The sequence below is a fragment of the Seriola dumerili genome, unplaced genomic scaffold (genome assembly GCF_002260705.1).
Source record: "Seriola dumerili isolate Sdu_G_001 unplaced genomic scaffold, Sdu_1.0 BDQW01000814.1, whole genome shotgun sequence".
In the NCBI taxonomy this organism is placed as follows: domain Eukaryota; kingdom Metazoa; phylum Chordata; class Actinopteri; order Carangiformes; family Carangidae; genus Seriola; species Seriola dumerili.
Genome location: NW_019175069.1, coordinates 29,195 through 48,770, shown reverse-complemented (window position 1 = coordinate 48,770; position 19,576 = coordinate 29,195). Strand labels below are relative to the sequence as shown.

The window sequence follows — 19,576 nt, the reverse complement described above, 5'->3', positions numbered from 1 at the left end:
CTGTACCTAAGAATTGTACATAAGTATAAATTAATGTATTTAGTTACTTTTCCAACAACAAATTACTGTAAAACTGTTTAATATAATTAATTCAACTAAACATCATTAGTGTCTCCTAAACAACAATTTTGCAAGGAACAGTGCGGAACTATAATCATATTCGAAGCCACAATACCTAAGATCCCCTCAAATTCACAACAAACTCATCGTATTTACATTTCCTAATCATTTCCTCTGTGTACGTTGGTGCTGAAGGGATGAAGTGAGGTCAGTTGACTGGAACATGCTGGGTGCGCTCGATTTACAACTCAGGGATGGGCGGATTGCTGAAAATCCAATGAGGATGTTAGCGCGTAAACTCTAGGTGACATTAGATATCAAACGCATCCCACTCTTGTTGACCACGCCCCTCGATGGAGGAGCAACCAATCAGGTTCTTCAAACCATTCAGCGGGAGAAACGGAACAGAGTCGAGTGCTAGTAAAGAAAAAGTAAGATGAGTTTAGTTGGAATTAAGTGAGAATTTGTGACCTTAAATGTCTTCATCAAACTTTTAGTTCGCCTGGGTATGTATGACACGTTGTCACACGTTATCTAACATGATATTACAGCCGAGTTTAGACCGTGTCAGCAGTGTCAGCGAGTGTTTGTTGCTAGCGAGTTAGCTCGCTTGCTAACCTGCCAAAGCGATGTAACAGGTTAATGTCGCTACAGAGATTGATGAGATATTATTGTTAACCTGCGGTCGCCGGCTGTTTTTTTTTTCCATGTTAAAGATGTTGAGACATGATGAAAGGGTACAAAGCCCTTGTTTAGAATCGCTCTATGAGAAAATTAAGATTGAATGGGTCGCATTAGTTTTATCTCCAAAAAAATCCGTGGTTGACTTCACGGTTCACATAGTACAGATTTTGAGACATGTTTCTCTTTTATACTTTTATAGAATGTTGTCACTATAAATCAGTTTTACTTTTTAAAATGTTTTTAATTAATTTTTTTTTATTTTTATAAATAATGTCATATACTGTATGTGTTAATAAAATGTTAAATGCTAAATAAGATAACAGATCCAAAGTGGTGTCTATACAGTGACACGAAATAGGAGGGAAATGTATATATGAGTTGTATTTTTGAAGATGCAACGAAAACAGCGTTTGGTATATGTGTGTGATAAGTTGTTAAAGAGATCGAGCCTGTGTCGAAGTTGTAATCAATTAGTTTTTCTTGAAATAATACCGCACATTAACTCTAAATATTAGGATGTATCTTTATTCTCCTGTGTCTAAGCTAGTTAAAAATGTATACACCACTAAACCTTATCTCTGTTGTGGTCAAATGTTGTTAATATCGAATTATTACAGAGGAAACACCGATTTAGATGGGTATGAACAATAAAGAGATTGAAACCCACCTGTCCACTAGTCTACCTTATACACAGCTCACTGTACTGATTAGTAAACGGAAAACCATATTCTTTCTCATTTTGTCAGAGCCTCTTAAAAAATACTTGGATGTTCCTGGACTACTGAGTTAGCAGATATGATAATGGGTTTGTTATGATCTAATTAGCTGCTACAATTAATTATTGTGTTGATAGTCATTGCTTTCTTTCTTTAGGAGACAGATTATTGTGGGATACCAGTATAAGAATGAGGCGCTCAGCAGCTCCCAGCCAGCTCCTTGGAAATGCAGTGAAAAAGCCTCGATTTGTGCCTCCCGGAGCGTCTACTTCATCTCACATGGCTGAGTCCAAGCCCCTGACCCCGAAACCTGGATTAGTCAATGCACTGGAAAAGGTAAATTATTCACAACGTTTTACCTGCAATCCGATCTTTCAGTATTCATTTGACTCCCATCATCTTCATACATCATCCAATGTCGTTTCAAATTTCCTCCAATTATAAATTCTCTTTTCTTTTCCTCTCGTCATGTAGGTTCAGAGAAGTCTAGCAGCACCTGCTCAGAGTAAGACAGGCTGTGATGTCCAGCCGAAAGCTGGACAGGCTGCTCCAGCCTTGTCCAGGGCTCTGGCTCGTATTCTCAGTGCAACGGAAAGTAAGGAAAATGAGGAGGAGACAGAATATTCTGACGCTGGCACCAGAGACTACGCAGAAGACAACAGACCAGCAGGTAAGACACAATGATTTATGGCTGAAACAATACCTGCTGTGTGCAACATTAGCCATTTGCAGATTGTAATGCACCAACAAGTTGAGGCCATGTTGGTGTGTGCTGGATACAAAAAATATCTGAGAAAATAGAAAGGCACCTGCACACTAAAACTCCTTTATGTTTCATCGAGTGGCATTTTGTCCCAAGTTTTCTTCAGGCAAATAACAATGCAAAGGAAATGAAAATTGTGTATGTAACAAAATAACTGGCATGATAATCACTTTTCACATTTGTTTTTGCGGGAACTTCAGGTGCCTGTTACAGTAATACTGATATCACATGGTTGTATGAAGTTTGTGAGAGTTGGGGAATGCATATTCACAACTCATATTGATACCATATTGACACTCAAAATGTCATGCAGAAGATGGAAACATCATAACTGGAAAAAGTTGTGACTGATCTCACGTGTACTGACATTGTAAATATACTTTTAGTTCTTTTAATTTCTCAAAAAATGTGTATATTCTCTGTCACAAGCTATCATTTCCCTCCCATGATGGCTGCTGAGTGTCTTCAAGTGTTCACTAAAGACATTTGTATTCAAGAAAATATTAAATAGCCAGCTCTGAGACCTTAACAAGAAATGTAATTTGCAATCAGTTTAATAGAGGGGGGCTAAAGATCATCCAAGCCTGTGTGTTTAAAAAGCAATGCAAGCATCAACTGTAAGATGAATATATAGTGTGTTTTCTGCTACAAGTGCTTATTTAGAGCATCCAGGAACTAGTTCATTTCCAATTAGATGTGGGTAATTTAGTTACTAATGTTTCTCAATTGACTTATGCCTGTTTTATTACCCATTGTCTTTATTTTAGGTTATTTACAGTGAGTGTACATGTACATTGCTCAAGAAAAACCCAAATATACAATATAATACGATAATTAATGTTCTAATTGACACTGTATCACTTTTCCATGATGTTTACCTACATAAGTGTCTTCCACTTTGTGCTGTGTAAATGGAGGGAATGTCATTATAATCATTGACATGACGTATATAATATGTGTTTGCTCTGTTGCGTTTTATTTCTTTACTAAATTCATATTTCAGCTGTAAACTAGTTGATGCAAATCACTGCATACTGCACACTGCATACGCCGTTACAGAATCAGAGAAATGAGAAAGTAGCTTTAAAAATAGCCTACATGTGCTCAAACCCTGACAGTTTTAAATACATAGCCACAGCCAAGATCTGACCACTTCGTCTCTATCCTCACACAGACAGATTCGTCTATTAAACATTAACTACATGGTCACAACAACACAGCCTCGATGTTGCTTTGAGTTGATCTGAATGCACGGTAATGAACTGTATTTTAAGCCCCGTGTGCTCCAGTTAAATGTCCCTCATTTCCCTCGTTTGTCACCTTTTTTTTTTTTTACACAAATAACGGTGTGCTACTGAGAGAAGTGAACCGGAGTGACAGCGCTCTCTCATTTCTCATTGCTTGACTGTCCCGTCTCTGTGGCTAATAATAAAACAAACACACACACACACACACACACACACACACACACACACACACACACTGAATATAGATGTTAAACCAAGCGGTCTGAGGTTGAGTGACAGCAGGTCCAGCATTATGCAAATTAGCGGGGTAGTGCGGCGGCCGCGCCGGGCAGATTAGGACTGTGCTCGGGATCAGTGAGCCACCGCTCCCTTCGTCTGCAAGAGCAACTAGTGCCTCTGTTTTCCACCTTGAAAACACTCAGCTCACACACTTTGCGTGTGGCTCGGCACGGTTTCCACACGCGCCCTGAACACGTGCTGTGATAATATGAATCGGTATTTGTAATGCCGAGTTGCGACGTATTGTAACCATCCACCAGACTGTTTTGACGGGCATGCGCAGCGCGCTCACAAACCCCTCCCCCACTCAGTTAGTTAAGCCAGCGCTATTTCAAAACCTCACTCACTTTAGGAAAATATACTCCTGACCTCCAATAACCTGTCACACGCTGTCAGAAGACTGTTTCCCCCATTTGTGCAGGACACAGAGCCGCAGCTGCCATCCTTGCCTTATAATGTAGAGGCAGTGTGGCCGTGCTCTGCTCTGTGCTGTGCTTGGTTTGGGGTTTACAGAGACCGAGCTGTAAGTAGGTCGGGCTGGGCTTAAGCGGCTTAGCTACGTCAGCCTAAGCTGGGAGGAATTCATCCAAAGCCCTCCGCGGTAGGCGGGGGCCTAAACGAGGCTGGCCTAGTTAAGCCTGATTCTTATTGTGTGCTGCACAGCCTGTTTTTGTTTTGCAACGTAGCTGAGAGGGAAGCCAGAAGTAGTGTATGAATCCATGCACATGTTAGACATAGCTTATTCTTGATTTAGAGAAGAAGAAGAGAAGCCAAATGAGACATGCATGGGAGTTAGACCAGTGGTAGCTTTATCACCGTGGACCAAGAGAAGCCAGCAGCAGGGACAAGAAAAGACAGGTGGGAAGAGTGGAGAGCCACAGTACCGAGTGTGGTTACTGAGGGGTGACAACCATAGGCCTGACTTGGTCTGTGTGAGTCCGCTATGCTATAAGATGGCGTCCAGCTCTGTGTTTCTGTCCAGTATGGTGGGTAAAGCTCGCTCCTCCAACTTCACCCTCTCTGAGAAGCTCGACCTGTTGAAGCTGGTCCGTCCTCACATCCGCATCCTGGAGGAGCACACCAACAAGCATGCAGTCATCGTGGACAAGAACAAGTGCTGGGACACTGTGGCTGAGCAGTACAACGCCCTGGGAGGGGACAGACCCCATCGCACCGCTCAGGGCCTCAGGACTCTCTACAAGAGACTGAAGGAGTCAGCCAAGCAGGAAGTGATGCAGCGGAGACACGCCCAGCCAGAGTACAGAGCGAGCATCTCCGAGCCAACCAGGAGAATTATGGAGATGATCCCTCACCTGTTTCACCATGTGCCCATCCACGAAAAGGACCAGGCACTGCGCAGGTACAATGTGATATATGCCTATGAACACAGGCGCACATTTTTAATAAAGAACCTGTAGGATAACACAACAGTCAGGTGAGAGTTTAGTGAACGCAGACATCCATCCTTAGCTCCACACAGTTTGTAGTCATGACACTGATTCAACTGTTAGAGGATGAGGGAGGGGAGGGGCTGAACTCACCCTCCCCAAGCCCACTCAGAATACACACACTCTGTACATCGTCAGGCTGAACGGGAAAATACAGCATGTCCTGCCGTCACTTACTGGTAGCTGGTTAGTAGTTTGTGCTTTGGTTAGTGTACATTCACACAGAAAATACTCAGCACTTGGTATTGATTAATCTGTCAATTAGCATTTTTTGTTGTGCTGTTTTGAGACAAATACTTATCACATGTTAAAACCCTAAATTATGTTTTGAACTTGCTTACCCACTGTTACGAGCAGCCAAAAAAAATTAGTAATTTATGCATCCACTCTGATTAATAAATTAATCCTATGATTGATTTATTGAGTGTGCATTAACACCAACAGATGTAGACACTCAGTAAATGTAGTTTAAGTACTCTAGTTTCACTTATTTTTACCCTTCTTTCCATTTGTAGATTAATATACAGCAAGCACAACTCTCCAATTGAACATCCTGGCAGCAGCTCTTCTCTGGCTGGACTCCAGGATTACTCAGCAGCTGTCCCAAGTATCCCCCATGAGGTGGTCCAGCTGGACCCTGAAGAGGATGTAAAACCACCGCCAGATCTACCCATCCTCTCCACGCACACAGGGCCAGGGCTGGACGGAGGCCAGGAGCGGGAGGGGGAGCAGGACTTGGGCAGCATCCACGATTACGAAGCATCCCTGTCTCCCACCCCTTCCTCTGTTAACCTCCCACTCTCCACCTCGCCGCTGCCCTTACGCCACGACCTCTACCCCAATGACATCTACCCTCACCACGAGCCCGACAGGTTTCGCCCTTTGCACCTGGCCAAAGAGGAGCACGAGTTGGTGTTAGCCAATCACAGAAAGGTTGCCTTGTACCTGGAGGAGAAAAGGGAGGGGCTGAAGAGGAAGCAGGAACTGGAGGAAGAACTTCTGAGAGCCAAGATCAAAGTGGAGAAACTAAGGGCTGCGCGACTGAGACACGGACTGCCAATTCCTCTATAACAAGCATGAACACACACATTTGTTGCCAGTGTTGGAAAGAGAGAGAATCTGAGCAGCAATCACTCTCATTAGTTTTGTGTTTGAGAGCTGTTTCAGAACTTGAATTTCTTTTGGAAACATAGTGCCTCGTACAGACACTGATCGCCTGTTTTAATATTGAAGGACAGGACTGTCTTCTGTTGCCATCAGTCATCATGTTGCTCATCAGGGTTAGATATTCATCATCATTCCTGCACTTATTGAGAGCAGAGATGACAAAATGTGTAAATGCTCACATTACTGACACTGTGACGGGCCAAAACAGGTAAAATAAATGTTAAAGTCCAGCTTTTGGAAGGGAATATATGTAGTAGTGACTGACTTGTACCCTGCTGGTGCTTTTTCTCCCATCTGTATGCACCAGATCATATCAAGGAGATTGCTTAGTGCCCTGTTGAAAATCACCACCTAATCTGGTGTCTGTAGAAATAAGACTTAAAAAACGTAGGCATTTTAATTTTGTGAGTTAAGAAAAAAGAAAACTCCAGATCAATTGAGAAATTTTCAGACGTACCAGGATTTGAGCACAAGTTAAACTTTCAAAGGCCTTAATGTATTATGCTAATAACGACAAATTCAGTGCATCAAGGTCAGTCAGAAATTGTTTTTGGTTGCTGAATTGGCCAGTTGGGTGAACAAAAGAAGGGAGATGTGGTTTTGGTTTTGTGATGTTACTGTTATTTAAAGTATGTAATTACAACATTGATTCTATTGTAATGTTGGTATATAAGTGTTGTCAGTTTCTTTTACAGTTTGTCCAATTGTTTGCTATTAAAAAAATGTAAGGTCAGTATTCTACTGGTCTTGTGTTTATTACATGTCAGACATCCCTGACATCAGCTGTTCTGTCTTTTGTCTTATTTTTAATAATTGTTACAGATGTTAGTAGCAAAGGATTACATGGTAACCAAATAAACGTACATTTGCACTGTTGCATGTTGCTACAACTTCCTTGGTCAAATGTTGTTTTTTTCATTCTGAGCCAAGCACTCGTGGCTCCAGGTGCTTGAATGTGAAGGGGAACTGTCATCCTGGTTGAAGGTCTACTGTGAAGTGCAGACTGAAGTGCAACAGTGACCTCTGCTGATGGCTTCTGTGACTTGTGTCTAAATTCATTCTGTTGGGTTTTTTTTCCACTGTCTTTGTGCTGCAGGAGTGAATGGTTCTCCTCAGTTGACTCCCAAGTCTCCTCAAACCCCGCAGCCTCCTGCAGGCTCAGCCTGTGTTAATGGAGCTGCAGGCTCAGACTCTGCCTGCGGTCAGGATGGAGCACGTTACCTCAGTGTGATGTGGTGTAAGGCCAGTAAGAAGAAACACAAGCGCTGGGAGGGTGATGCTGTCCTGGTGACAAGAGGGCGCACAGCCACACTTAAAGACATGGAGGGAAAGGACATCGGAAAAGGTGAGACCTTTTTTGTTTGTTCAATCAGTGTGTCAAATTTTGTGTGATTATTGAAAAAGCAGTATAGCTGCTGCTTCATGTTGCCTGCAGCATTTGAGCAAATCTTAATACCAGAAGTTGTGGTACAGTAGTAGCAATTAAGTTGTGTAAATGTAACTTTTTTGTTCCATTGTGAGAGGACACTAATACTATACAGTATAGTACATACATTTCACACTCAGAATTTTGACACTCACTTGATCTTGATAAATGGCTGACAGTAAGTATTGTGCACTACATCCTATTGTGGTTTTGGATTTTACTGACCAAACCACAATAGTATGTAGTGTAGTGTAGTGATGTAGCCAACCGATCACATTTTTTATAATCCAGTTGTTCTAAGGAACTAACTGTGTTTTACTGTGTTGTATTGTGTTGTTTTATTGTATGTTCTAATTTACAGCTTAGTCTGATTCATTGTTCATTTGTGCTGTTGTCATTCTCGTAGAGATGCTCTGCTGGTTTACTGAACCTATAACACCACTGAGACTAACAGTGACAATACACATGACTGTTCTATGTTGCCATGGGTATCTGTTTCTATGACTCCTCTAACAAGACTTGTGGATATGAAAAATAATCTATCAGGCATTTAGTTTAACCCTCATTTAGAGCGATATAATTGCTGAGAAGTGCTGAGAAGAGCAGTAGTAGGTAATTTCTCCCAATATACAGTCAATTCAGTGGGGATGTTTGTGTGCAGGTAGTGGCTACAAGGTGTCAGAGTTGGCCTCTCTCTCTGAGGGACAGACCCTGATGATCGGTGGGAAGGAGGTTGAGGTGATGGGCATCATTTCTGCTGAGGACTTTGCCAGGGGACGTTGTTTCCAAGAGGTCCAAATAGAGAAAGAGGAGCCACACATAAAGTCAGCTCCACCCCCTCCTCGTTGTTTTGCATCCAAACCGTTCTGCCCCCCAACCCAGGTAGGAAGAGCAGAGCATCCAGGAACCAAACCAGAGGAGGAACAAACCTCTAGGCCTCGCCATGACCCCTTTGCACCGGGTATGTAGTCTAAATCAGAAACTTGAAAACTCCCATCTGCACAAACTCCCATCTGTGGTTTTGCATAGATGCATATTCTGAAAGGGTCTTAATATCATTTGCCTTGCAAATATGTGTCACCATATTTAGCTTTTTGTCAAATTTTGCTGTGATAGAAAACTTTTAATTTAGAAATATTGTGTATATACTGCACATCCTCAGGTGCACTGGTGATGCCTCGTCCATCCCCCAACCACCAGTGGTCTAATAACAAGTCCGGGCTTCCTGTAGTTGATGTTGTGGTTGACCCATACCTGACCACTCACCTGAGACCCCACCAGAGAGATGGCCTGCTCTTCCTCTATGAGTGTGTCATGGGCATGAGGTGAAGGAGCTGTTCCTGTAACATGTATTGTCAAATGCTTGTTTAAAGAAACATCTAAATGAATCAGTTTTAGCCTGACAGCTGGAAGAGTAGACACAGGCCATTAACAGCATTCCTAATGGATTGTGTTGATCTGTTTGGTGTATGTGCTTCAGGGCTGTGGGTCGCTACGGTGCTATCCTGGCTGATGAGATGGGTCTGGGGAAGACCCTGCAGAGCGTGGCACTGTCCTGGACCATGCTTAAGCAGGGGCCGTACGGTGGGAGACCAGTTGCTAAGCGTATCCTTGTGGTTACACCTGGCAGCCTAGTTCAGAACTGGGGTGCAGAATTTAACAAGTGGCTGGGCCGTGAGAGGATCTGCGTTTTCACTGTGGATCAGGTGGGGCCCTATTCTATTTTTTGGATTTACATGAAGATGTAGCAAGATAGCAAATTGAGCAGAGAAATTTCTAGTAGATCAGAAGTTCCAAAGTTTTATTTATATAGCACTTTACATTACAAGTAAGCTAATTATGCTTTACATTTAAGAGCTTCTTCCAATTATTAACTTTTTCTTCCATTTACAGTTTTGTTTTATGTAATAATCCACTGGTCAGATTTTTCTTGGTTTAATGGATTTACTGGAGACACTTAATACCTTTTTTATAAATATGCCAGAATCAAGCATTTACCTTAATCTAGCATGCATTAAATAATTTATATCCATTCTTGGTTGATGTAAAGGACCACAGGATAGAGCAGTTTGTGTTATCTCCTCTGCACAGCGTTCTAGTGATCAGCTATGAGATGCTGCTGCGCTGCCTGGAGCAGGTATGTTCCCCTCAAGTCCCGCTTTCAAGCTTGTTTCAAATGCACCAGTTGAGACATGTTTTTATATTTGATTTTCCTTGTGTTTCCAGGTACAAAAAGTGGAGTTTGGTCTTGTAATTTGTGATGAGGGTCACAGATTAAAGAACAGCAGCATCAAAACGTCCTCTGCTCTCAGTAGCCTCAGCTGTAATCGCAGGGTCATACTTACAGGTAAACACACGCTGTGACTGAAAGAGATGGGAGGACTTCTTGTAAAGGTTTTCTAACAAATTGTGTTTGTGTTTTGAAGGCACCCCAGTACAAAACGACCTGCAGGAGTTCTATGCTATTATAGATTTTGTTAACCCAGGGATTCTTGGGTCATCAACTGCTTATAGGAAAGTGTATGAGGAGCCAATTCTACGTTCCAGACAACCGTCCTGCAGAGAGGTAATGCTCCCTCTGTCTCTTTTCTGTGAATCTGCATCCCTTGTATAGAGATATCTCATATCTTTCTTTGCCAATAGGAGGAGAGGGTTTTGGGAGAAGAGCGTGCAGCTGAGCTCTCCCGTCTGACTGGCATGTTCATCCTGAGGCGGACACAGGAGATCATCAACCGCTACCTGCCTCCTCGTCTCGACTGGACGTTGTTTTGTGACCCGTCCCCTCTGCAGCTAGAGCTTTACAGGCATCTCCTGTGCCATCGAGTCTTCAGAGCCTGCCTTCAGAGCTCCACGCAAACTCACACACACCTTGCCTGCATCACTGCACTGAAGAAGCTCTGTAACCACCCTGGTCTGCTCCACTCTACTGTCAAGGTTACATGTTTTTTATTAGTCAGAACGGGAGTGTCAGTAGTCTCACAACATAATGATCGTAGTCGTTTGACTTATGTTGTAGTTATTTATTAAACTCTGAGTATCATTGTGGGCAATACATTCTGTGGTAAAGGTAATAATTACATTTGTGTGCCTGGAGATTTGGCCGAATCCCCGTCCTAACTGTGAGTACTCTGATGTCCTGTTTTCAGGAGAGAACAGACCACGGATCAATGGAGAGCTCATTGTATGACGGTCTGGTTGACCTCTTCCCAGAATCCTACTCTTCAGGAGGATTCAGCACTGCTGATTCTGGAAAACTGCTGGTTCTGTCGGACATGCTGACTGCCATCAAACAGCTCAGCCCTTCAGACAGGTGTGTGTGTGTGTGTCTGGGACAGATTTGTATTTACATGAGTGTAGAGTGTAGTTTTGTATGTATAAACTGTGCATCTGCAGATTTGACAGTGTATCTCTGCTCCTGCAGGGTGGTCGTGGTGTCTAACTACACTCAGACACTTGACTTGCTCCAGGACTTATGTGTGCACATGGGCTACACCTTCTGCCGACTAGATGGACAAACACCCACCAGCCAGAGACAACGGCTGGTTGATAGTTTTAACAGCCCCTATTCTCAGAACTTTGTGTTTCTGCTGAGCTCTAAAGCAGGAGGGGTGGGGCTTAATCTGATCGGCGCGTCCCACCTGGTGCTGTATGATATTGACTGGAACCCTGCCAATGACATTCAGGTAACACGCACACACGAGCACAGAGTCGTGCCAACAAAGTTCAAAGTCTGTAACACTGTTTTCTTTGACCTAGCTGCTCTGTCTTTCCTACACACAAATATTGATTATGCTTTTACGCCAATCTGTCTCTCTGTCACTCTGGTGTGTTTGCCTGTTTAGTGGGGTTTGTTGGGCTGTTGTGATAGCTGTTATTCGAAACAATCAAACTGAAGCCGCCTGTAAAGGTCCACTTCAAAGCAGTATGAAAGCAAATCAATCACAGGATTTTATGATTTTAGATTGAGATGTGATTTTAGCATGAGTTCCATGCATACAAATAATTTGGTAACCATAGTAACAAGTACTGTATGTGCATCACCTGGCGAGTATGGGGATTTTACCTGACCAGTTGGAAAATAGAAATGAGTTCCAACAGAGGCGTGTTGTTCTAATCCATGTATTTTGGAAGTTTCTCATTAAAAATTGAGTGAAAGATCGTGACCGCACACCCCACCCAGGTATTATTATGATGAAAACCAACTTACTTTGTCCTTTTTTGATCTGACCTACTAGTTATTGTTAATTAAAAAAAGGTCCACTTGCAATCTGAACTAATAATCAGTTACTTTTGTGACACCGGAAAACAGACATAAAAGGCAGTAAAATGCAGAATAATTAGCTCTTGATCACGACAGTTTGATTTCCCTAGGTGTGTCCTGACGATGACATCACTAAAACTGTCCAGTTAATGAGTTACCTGTGAGTCCACTCGACTTTATGCTCAGAGCTCTTGATGTCTTCAATGTCAATGTTCAAAGTCAATGTGAATATGAACAACAGTAGGTCTTTTTCCCTGGTCCAGACCAAATGAGCCAAACTACAGGTGTGAAAGCGCCGTCAGACTATACAGTAACACACTGATATATATCCTTATCCACCAGGTGGCACTGTGTACATGTGTGTCATTCTCTAATGCAACTTTACCTTCTGTACTGTGTCTAGGCCATGGCTCGAGTATGGAGAGATGGACAGAAGAAGACTGTGCACATCTACCGTCTCCTCACTGCAGGTCAGAATACACCAACATACACAATGAGCCAGAAAATTCAGCATACTATAAATCAGACTGATTTGCAGTTTTATGTCCTGGGTGTGTCACTTCCTCATAGGTACCATTGAGGAGCGTATATTCCAGAGACAGGTGTCCAAACAGGGGCTTTCTGGGACTGTGGTTGACCTGGGCAAAGGGGCGGAGCACACAAGCTTCTCCACCAATGAACTGCGAGATCTTTTCAGCCTGACGGACACTCCGTCTCTAACTCACGACCTGCTGAACTGCAGCTGCAGCATGGACGGCTCAGTCCAGGGTAGGCTCATAAACATGCCAGTACACACCATTATTTGACTTCACTGAGACTCATTAACTCACTTTTGTCCTCATTCTCAGCTGTCACAGAGGAGGAGGACCAGGTCTCTGATAGGTCATGCCAGCTCGGTCGTCAGGGTGACCGTAGAGGGGGTACGGCGCAGAAGCATCTCAGCATGTCCGAGTTGATGCAGTGGAGACATTTCTCTGGTGACACACACACCTTCTCAGACCCCTACCTCGATCACGCACGGAACCACATCACATTCGCCTTCCAGACCACCATCTCTCACACAGCTCAGTAAACACATACTAGATTACACTTCAGATATAGATGAGTCACACACATAAATTTCTTCTACATGTTTGTTTCCAGCCTCTCTGGGCTTTGTCTGCAGCCTGGATACAATATGTGGTCAAACACTCAACAACTGCCCCATGTTTTAACAGTTTGACAACAACAGCAATACAATTTTCAACAGTTTTAAATGACATTGCTTGTGAGATTCTGTATCTTGTCTCGAGCGTCTTCGTTTTTCTATATTTATTCAAAGACATTTGCTGTAGAATGTCATTAAATGAATGACATTCAAAAGAAATGTGTGTAATAAACAGGTTTTTAAAGAGTTGAACAGTTCTTATTGACTGATGAATTCTTACTGTGGAAAGAAGAGCTGGTATGTTGGTGTTGGTTGGTGTTTTATATCCACATACTGTAGATTAACACGCAGGAAAGGCACTTGTTTGCCCATTTAGAGTGCTATTTTCTGTGTCAGAAAATTGATGTTGTTCTGAGACATGATTACATGACACAGATGATGGGTGATATGGAGAGAAAGCGTATACAGCCATTCATTGAAAAAGATGTAGTTTCTGGCTGGCGGCATAGTGAGTATTCTATCTGATAGAAGAATGAAAGCATACAAGGACAAGTGCGTTTACCTGACTTTTTGTGCTTTGATATCACAGTTTATTATCTAATGACTTTACACATTAATGTCTGGTAAATCAGCTGGGTTTTAGATGTGGGACATACTGCAATCTGTTCAGTCTGTTATTTTGGATAACACTAGTCTGTTCATGCTCTTCAACACAAAGCTGCTGCGTGGGAGTTATGTAGTTGTGTGTTGCTGCATGCATCCGTGTGTATGTGTGTGTGCGTGCCCTGAATTCACATGTGATTTGTGTTTGGGTCTTTCAGATTGACTGAGCGCCAATACAATGTGTGTCTTTACATAAAAAGGGTAATTATTAGTTATTGGATGATTGCCACTCTGTGTCATTGTTAAGCAACTTTGTTGTGCAATAACTGGGTCTCTCGGGTGTTAAACTTTCCCTTTATGCGTATGACAGTTGAAGCTCTGCTCCCTATCAGGGTGTGCAGTGTGTTGGAGACAGTGTGGCGGTTATGCAGACACATGCTGTTCCTCTGTGGCCATAGTGTGAATTTAAACTGTTAATGCAAGTTCTAGGCCAAGCTTCAAAGTCTCCAGCCTCATGTGAAGTTTGCATGTTAACCAGCGAGCCCTGGATCACCACGGCTCATGATACTGCTTTGCGATAATGAGTGACTGTACTGTCCAGTCTGCCCTCGGTTCAGCATGAGAGCATGAAGACGTAGTGCTGATGGGAGGGTGTCTTCTAACCTTGTCTTTCAACAATGGCTGAAGCTCTTGGTCGACGACCATTATCACCACCACCCGCTCCTGGCAAGAAAACACATTCGTCGTCACAGACAACTTAACATATAGCACCTTTAAATATTTCCTAATATATTAATTATGTCGTTTTCTGTCTGGGATCCAATGTAGGCCCTCAAGAAGCTCATCAGTTTAGGTTTGCCTTTGTAAGATTGTACTTGGGTACAGTAGTGCTTTGAGCTAAATGCTAATGTCAGCATGCTAACATGCTCACTAGCGCTGCAACTAAGGAGTATTGTCGTCATCGATTAATCAAATTCATTTAACTCATTTGGTCCATAAAGTTTCAGCAAATAGTGAAAACAACGCCCATTGCAAATTCCCACAGCCCAACGTGATGTCCTAAAAATGTCTTGTCCAGAACCCAAACATATTCATTTCATTATCATAAAAGCCCAGCAAAACCAGAAAATAGATATAATTGTGACGTTTAAACCAGTGAATGTTTTTTGTCCTTTTCTGCTTTAAAAAGGACCCAGGGATCCCACATGGTTACGTAGTCCTTGGTTCAGATCCTGCTGGGGATCTTTGCTGCTTGTCATTTCCCTTGCCGATGGAATAAGGGACTAGTCAATTCAGTCCTAATGCTAACACGCTGCTATTAAGAAGGTATAATGTTTAGCATGTTCAGCATCTTAGCTGAGATTGAGGGAATGTTGTTTTGCAAGCATTTAGTCAAATTGAAGTATTTGATAGTGGTGTAGATGAAAAGTGAAGGGATCATCAAATTGATTGCAATTCATCCTCAGGGGAACATAAATATCTGCACCAGATTTCATGACTGTCCTTCCAATCCATCACACAAAACCACAAATGTGAACCTCATGGTGGCAATAGAGGAAACATCAGGGATTCATCCACAGTTATTAGGATTCATGCTCTAGGCACCTTGAATGTCTGTAGAAAAGTTCATGCTGTTGAGGTATTTCAATCTGGACCAAAGTTTTGGACCAACTGACTGTCAGACCATCCATAGAGCCGAGCAGAAAGCATGGCTAAGAAACACATCTTAACCACAACACAAAGTCAACGAGTCCAGACATTAAAGAGGCTCAGACTGAAACCAGTGGTGGCATAGCAACTGTCACCAAGCAACTTACAACAGCTACTGCCCTGGCCTGGCTTTGGCAATGTAAGATGCTGTTTGTTGTTTCAGAGCAATCACATTTTGTGTCCCAGCTCTTTGTTATTGGTATGGGACACGTGCCTGACAGACGAGTGTCACTCGTCCAAGCAGGATATTGATCCAAATCACTTCTCTAACAGTCTCAGAGGCCATGTGCTGGTGGGTGCATGAGGCGGAATTTGTCTGTCTGTGCAAAGCTCTTAGGAGCCGCTGCTGGCCGCACCGCCAATCCCTCTTTTAAGCCGTACGCTTTAGCCGCGTCAGCTCAAAGACCTGGCGTATGGATTGAATGAATGACTTTCCACTGCTGGAGGGGGAGAAAGGGATACAGTTGTTTTGATGGTGAGACTGAATTGAACAGATTGGAAGTTTATTCCCTTTGATCCCAGGGCCTCTGAGGAAGATCTGAATGTACTGTAGATGTTGAAACATCTGGTATTAACCTTTAATGAGGTCACAGTTCTCACATTTCATTCAGTATCAGTCTGAGAATCATTGACAGTCAAGCTTCACAGGCCTTGAGCAGACCTGCTGTTTCTGTACTTTAGGGTTTCGAGACGTAGTCTCCAGGATTGATAGCACTGGACTGGATATACTTAAGTGTCAGCAGACTTGATCAAGCTGTTTATTAGGGAGAGAGAGTTTAGATATCCTCAACAGCACAGAGGATTTCATGTCTAACATCATGTTCATATCTGCACTGCTCTCTTTATAGACAGTTCAGAGGTTTATTGATTGTACCACCATTTCATTTTAAAATGAGGACAAAGACTCATTGAGGACAAAGATGACCATTAAGATTACTCTCCCTTTATTTTGTTGTCCCTTTATCTCACTACTATTCCAGTATTTCCTTTTACTTATTGTTTAACCTCATAGTAAACTGAATATTTTTAGGTTTTATATTGTTTGTTGGACAATAAAAGCAATTTGGAGACATTTATCGCCAAATGATTAATCAGTTAATCTCAATAAAATCAATCAATAATGAAAATAATCAGTTGCAGCCCTAGATTTAGCTTGCATGGAGAGTGTAGTTTGCTTTGGGAGAAGTTAGGTGCAAGTGAGGCAGTGTCAGGCTAGGTGTTGTTGGCACAGAAAGACATCTGGCCTGGTATTCAACACAGCTGCAGTCATCAATAAGTGCAATCTGTTGCCTGAAATGTGCAGCATCTATAGAAAATCGAATAAAGTTAAAAAACACTTCATGTACATCAAAAATACAAAATTCAATGCGACTGTGGCATAAATACCCACAGAACTTTCTGCACTGAGCTAAACATTAAAGCCACACGTGCTATAGGCTGTCATACGTATACGTATATATATATATATATATATATATATACATACATATTGTATAGGTGGGCCTGGATTGAGCTTCCTTGAACTTGCTGTCTTGTGCTGTTAAAATAGTACCTCTTGCTTTGATTGTGCTTTGACTTGATTGTATAATGAACTACTTCGCCCACATGTGAACCGAAAGAGGTGAAAGAAGTCTGAACCAAGGTCACTGCAGCTGAAGGTTAAAGTCCCAAACATAAAGTTCCTCTGCTTCTTCTTAGTGTTGATATAATAGCCTTCAAATGGCCTCTGTCTCGAGCTTTCCTGAGACTGATGTCTGGATGATGAATGTCAGATGAATGTGAGCAAAAGTACAGACTCTTAGTTGCTGTTTTTTTTTAAATTTATTATAGATTTATTTACCCTTTAAACCTATTTAGGAAATGGTTTCTCAATTTAAACTGAAGTGTTTGACAATATAGTATCAAGTAAATTAATTTAAACAGATAAAGTATGTGACCCCTTACTACTCTTCCTTTGAGAGACGGTGCCAAAACGTAGCATTATTACTTGCCTTACACACCATCTTAATGGCTTTTCCACTGTTGAATGGGTCGCATTAAAAGCTATAAGAGCTCTATTTTACACAGGAGAGTCCCATCAGATCAGACTGGGGTTGTTCTGAGCAGCTTCTATGTGTGAATGTGTAAGGGCCTTCTTGAAAAAGAGATCATTACTCTCAACAAATCTTTCCCTTGGATAAATAAAGTTATTGATTTCTGCACAATGTAATTAAATAGTGAGCAAGCTGTTGTCTCTGTTGGCAGTACCTTGGTTGTTGGGTTGCAAACCACTACATTTGAACTTTGCTTATTTTTGAGAAATTAAAATGTTGTTCTTGTTGTGCGTGTTGCTCCTGTATTGATCCAGAGCATATATTGATGTTGTGTGCGGTCTTTATAATAGCATAAAGTTTGGAGGTCACGTCTCACTCTGCTACCACCCACAGCCATCAACATCACCCTGCCAATATGCTGCCGTGTCAGAGCACAACCATCCCTCCCTCCTCCATCCTTCCATCCCCTCCTCCTGACCCTGGTCCTGCTCCAGCACTTAACAAGGATTTAATGTCGCCCAATCATCTGTCAGACAGATCAGATCGGAGCTGTAATACACAGCAGCAGGTCCTGTGGACGAGGCCACAACCCGATACAGAAGTCCTGAAAAACAACAGCCGAAAAAGCAGCATAATCCTACAATTACTGTAATAACTCTCCCTGATCTCAGTCGCTCTTTCTCTCACACACACAAAGTGCTTTGGCGAATGAAAATCCGATGTTTACGAGTTGAGCGAGTACATGAAGTGAAGCAAGGTCGCTCTGGGCATTTGTGTACATTGTTAGATGGTTTATTCACAAAATACCAACTGGTGGCCTCCAACTCATTAACAATATACTGGTGGTGCTGACAGTAGATCTCAGGCTTACGTGTTAAGCCTCTTCGCCAAGCTTTCATTCAGTAACACCTGATAGGAAGCTATGTTTCGATATTGTCAGAAAAGGTCAACACAAACTAATATAGACGTCAGGCATAATAGATTTGAGTTTTGACTCACAAATCACAGCTAATGATTGTGCTATATAATGTACCCATGTGGATTCATTTGATATAAAATAGTTATCAGCTCTGTGCCGCTCCTTACCTTTAGGGCTCTTTCTGATAATGCTTCATTCACTTCAGTGTTGGTGGCACTGAGATAGGAGCCATGTCTTCATAATAGATTACATGATTCTAACCAGTGTGAATATTTGTTTTTGTCTCGGAGCTGCTCCTGGAAGTTGTTGCTTGTGTCCTTGCTGAATGGTTTTGTAGTATATGAACCTTTCTGGTACAAAGGTAAAAAGTGTTAAAATGATAATTCAAGTTATGTAAATCAAAATTAACCTCCCTAGATACTAACTCCTAATCGGTGATCTTTAGTAGCTTTATGTCACGATAGATGTGAAGATTGGATTGAAACTCTGATCTGGGAGTATTTCTATTCTTTCTTTACAGCCCTAGTTTGTAATCTGTCTGTTAATCATTTGTCACGTTGAACAGGCAGCAGCACCAGTTTGGATCAATTATTTTCATCAGCTCCCACATAGAACTCTGCCAACATTTATAAATTAAATTGAATTCTTGTGAGGCACAATTTCAAATACGTTTCAATAATTCATATTCAAACTAAATCTGCCTCTAATTTGAGCAGATAGGAAGTTAATGCAGTTTCCCCTTATCATGTATTGACATTGAAATAGGGCTACAACTAAAGACTATATGATAGCATTGGATTGCTTGCTTGTTCGACCAAATCTAAAGATATTTAGTTTACTACCATATTAGACAAAGAAAAAGCAGCAAATTGTTACAATGAAGGATCTGTAAGTAGGCAGTGTTCGGCATTTTTGAAAGACTGAATAATAGTTATTTCAGATCTAGGTTGTGAGATTAAATGAAAATTCCACCTGAAACACCTTGAAACACGACTCCATAGCCAGTGATGTTCAAACAAAAAAATTTGGTTTATAAAGTTTTGTAATATCTCTTTATTGGTGTACTATTTTACCTCCAACTCTTTTTCTAGTTGAAGTCATTTAGTGATTTTT

The 19,576-nt window shown here is 41.9% G+C and overlaps 2 protein-coding genes across 3 annotated transcripts; both read left to right on the top strand.

Annotated features, from left to right (window-relative positions):
• The first annotated feature begins 463 nt into the window (after window positions 1–463).
• Window positions 464–13,427, top strand: rad54b (RAD54 homolog B (S. cerevisiae)). Of its 2 annotated transcripts, none has more exons than XM_022766178.1 (16): window positions 464–491; window positions 1,618–1,796; window positions 1,935–2,130; window positions 7,461–7,709; window positions 8,452–8,751; window positions 8,953–9,115; window positions 9,271–9,496; window positions 9,841–9,927; window positions 10,017–10,137; window positions 10,217–10,356; window positions 10,434–10,724; window positions 10,937–11,100; window positions 11,212–11,473; window positions 12,455–12,521; window positions 12,622–12,819; window positions 12,900–13,427. In XM_022766178.1, the coding sequence occupies exons 2-16, from the start codon at window positions 1,650–1,652 to the stop codon at window positions 13,121–13,123; spliced, it is 2,835 nt and encodes a 944-aa protein (XP_022621899.1). In that variant the 5' UTR covers window positions 464–491; window positions 1,618–1,649; the 3' UTR covers window positions 13,124–13,427. The 2 variants fall into 2 exon arrangements, with proteins under 2 accessions (XP_022621899.1, XP_022621898.1); XM_022766177.1 differs by having other exon boundaries at window positions 470–566.
• fsbp (fibrinogen silencer binding protein) lies at window positions 4,709–6,268 on the top strand. Its single transcript, XM_022766179.1, has 2 exons — window positions 4,709–5,109; window positions 5,713–6,268. The coding sequence occupies exons 1-2, from the start codon at window positions 4,733–4,735 to the stop codon at window positions 6,266–6,268; spliced, it is 933 nt and encodes a 310-aa protein (XP_022621900.1). The 5' UTR covers window positions 4,709–4,732.
• Window positions 13,428–19,576: the final 6,149 nt, after the last annotated feature.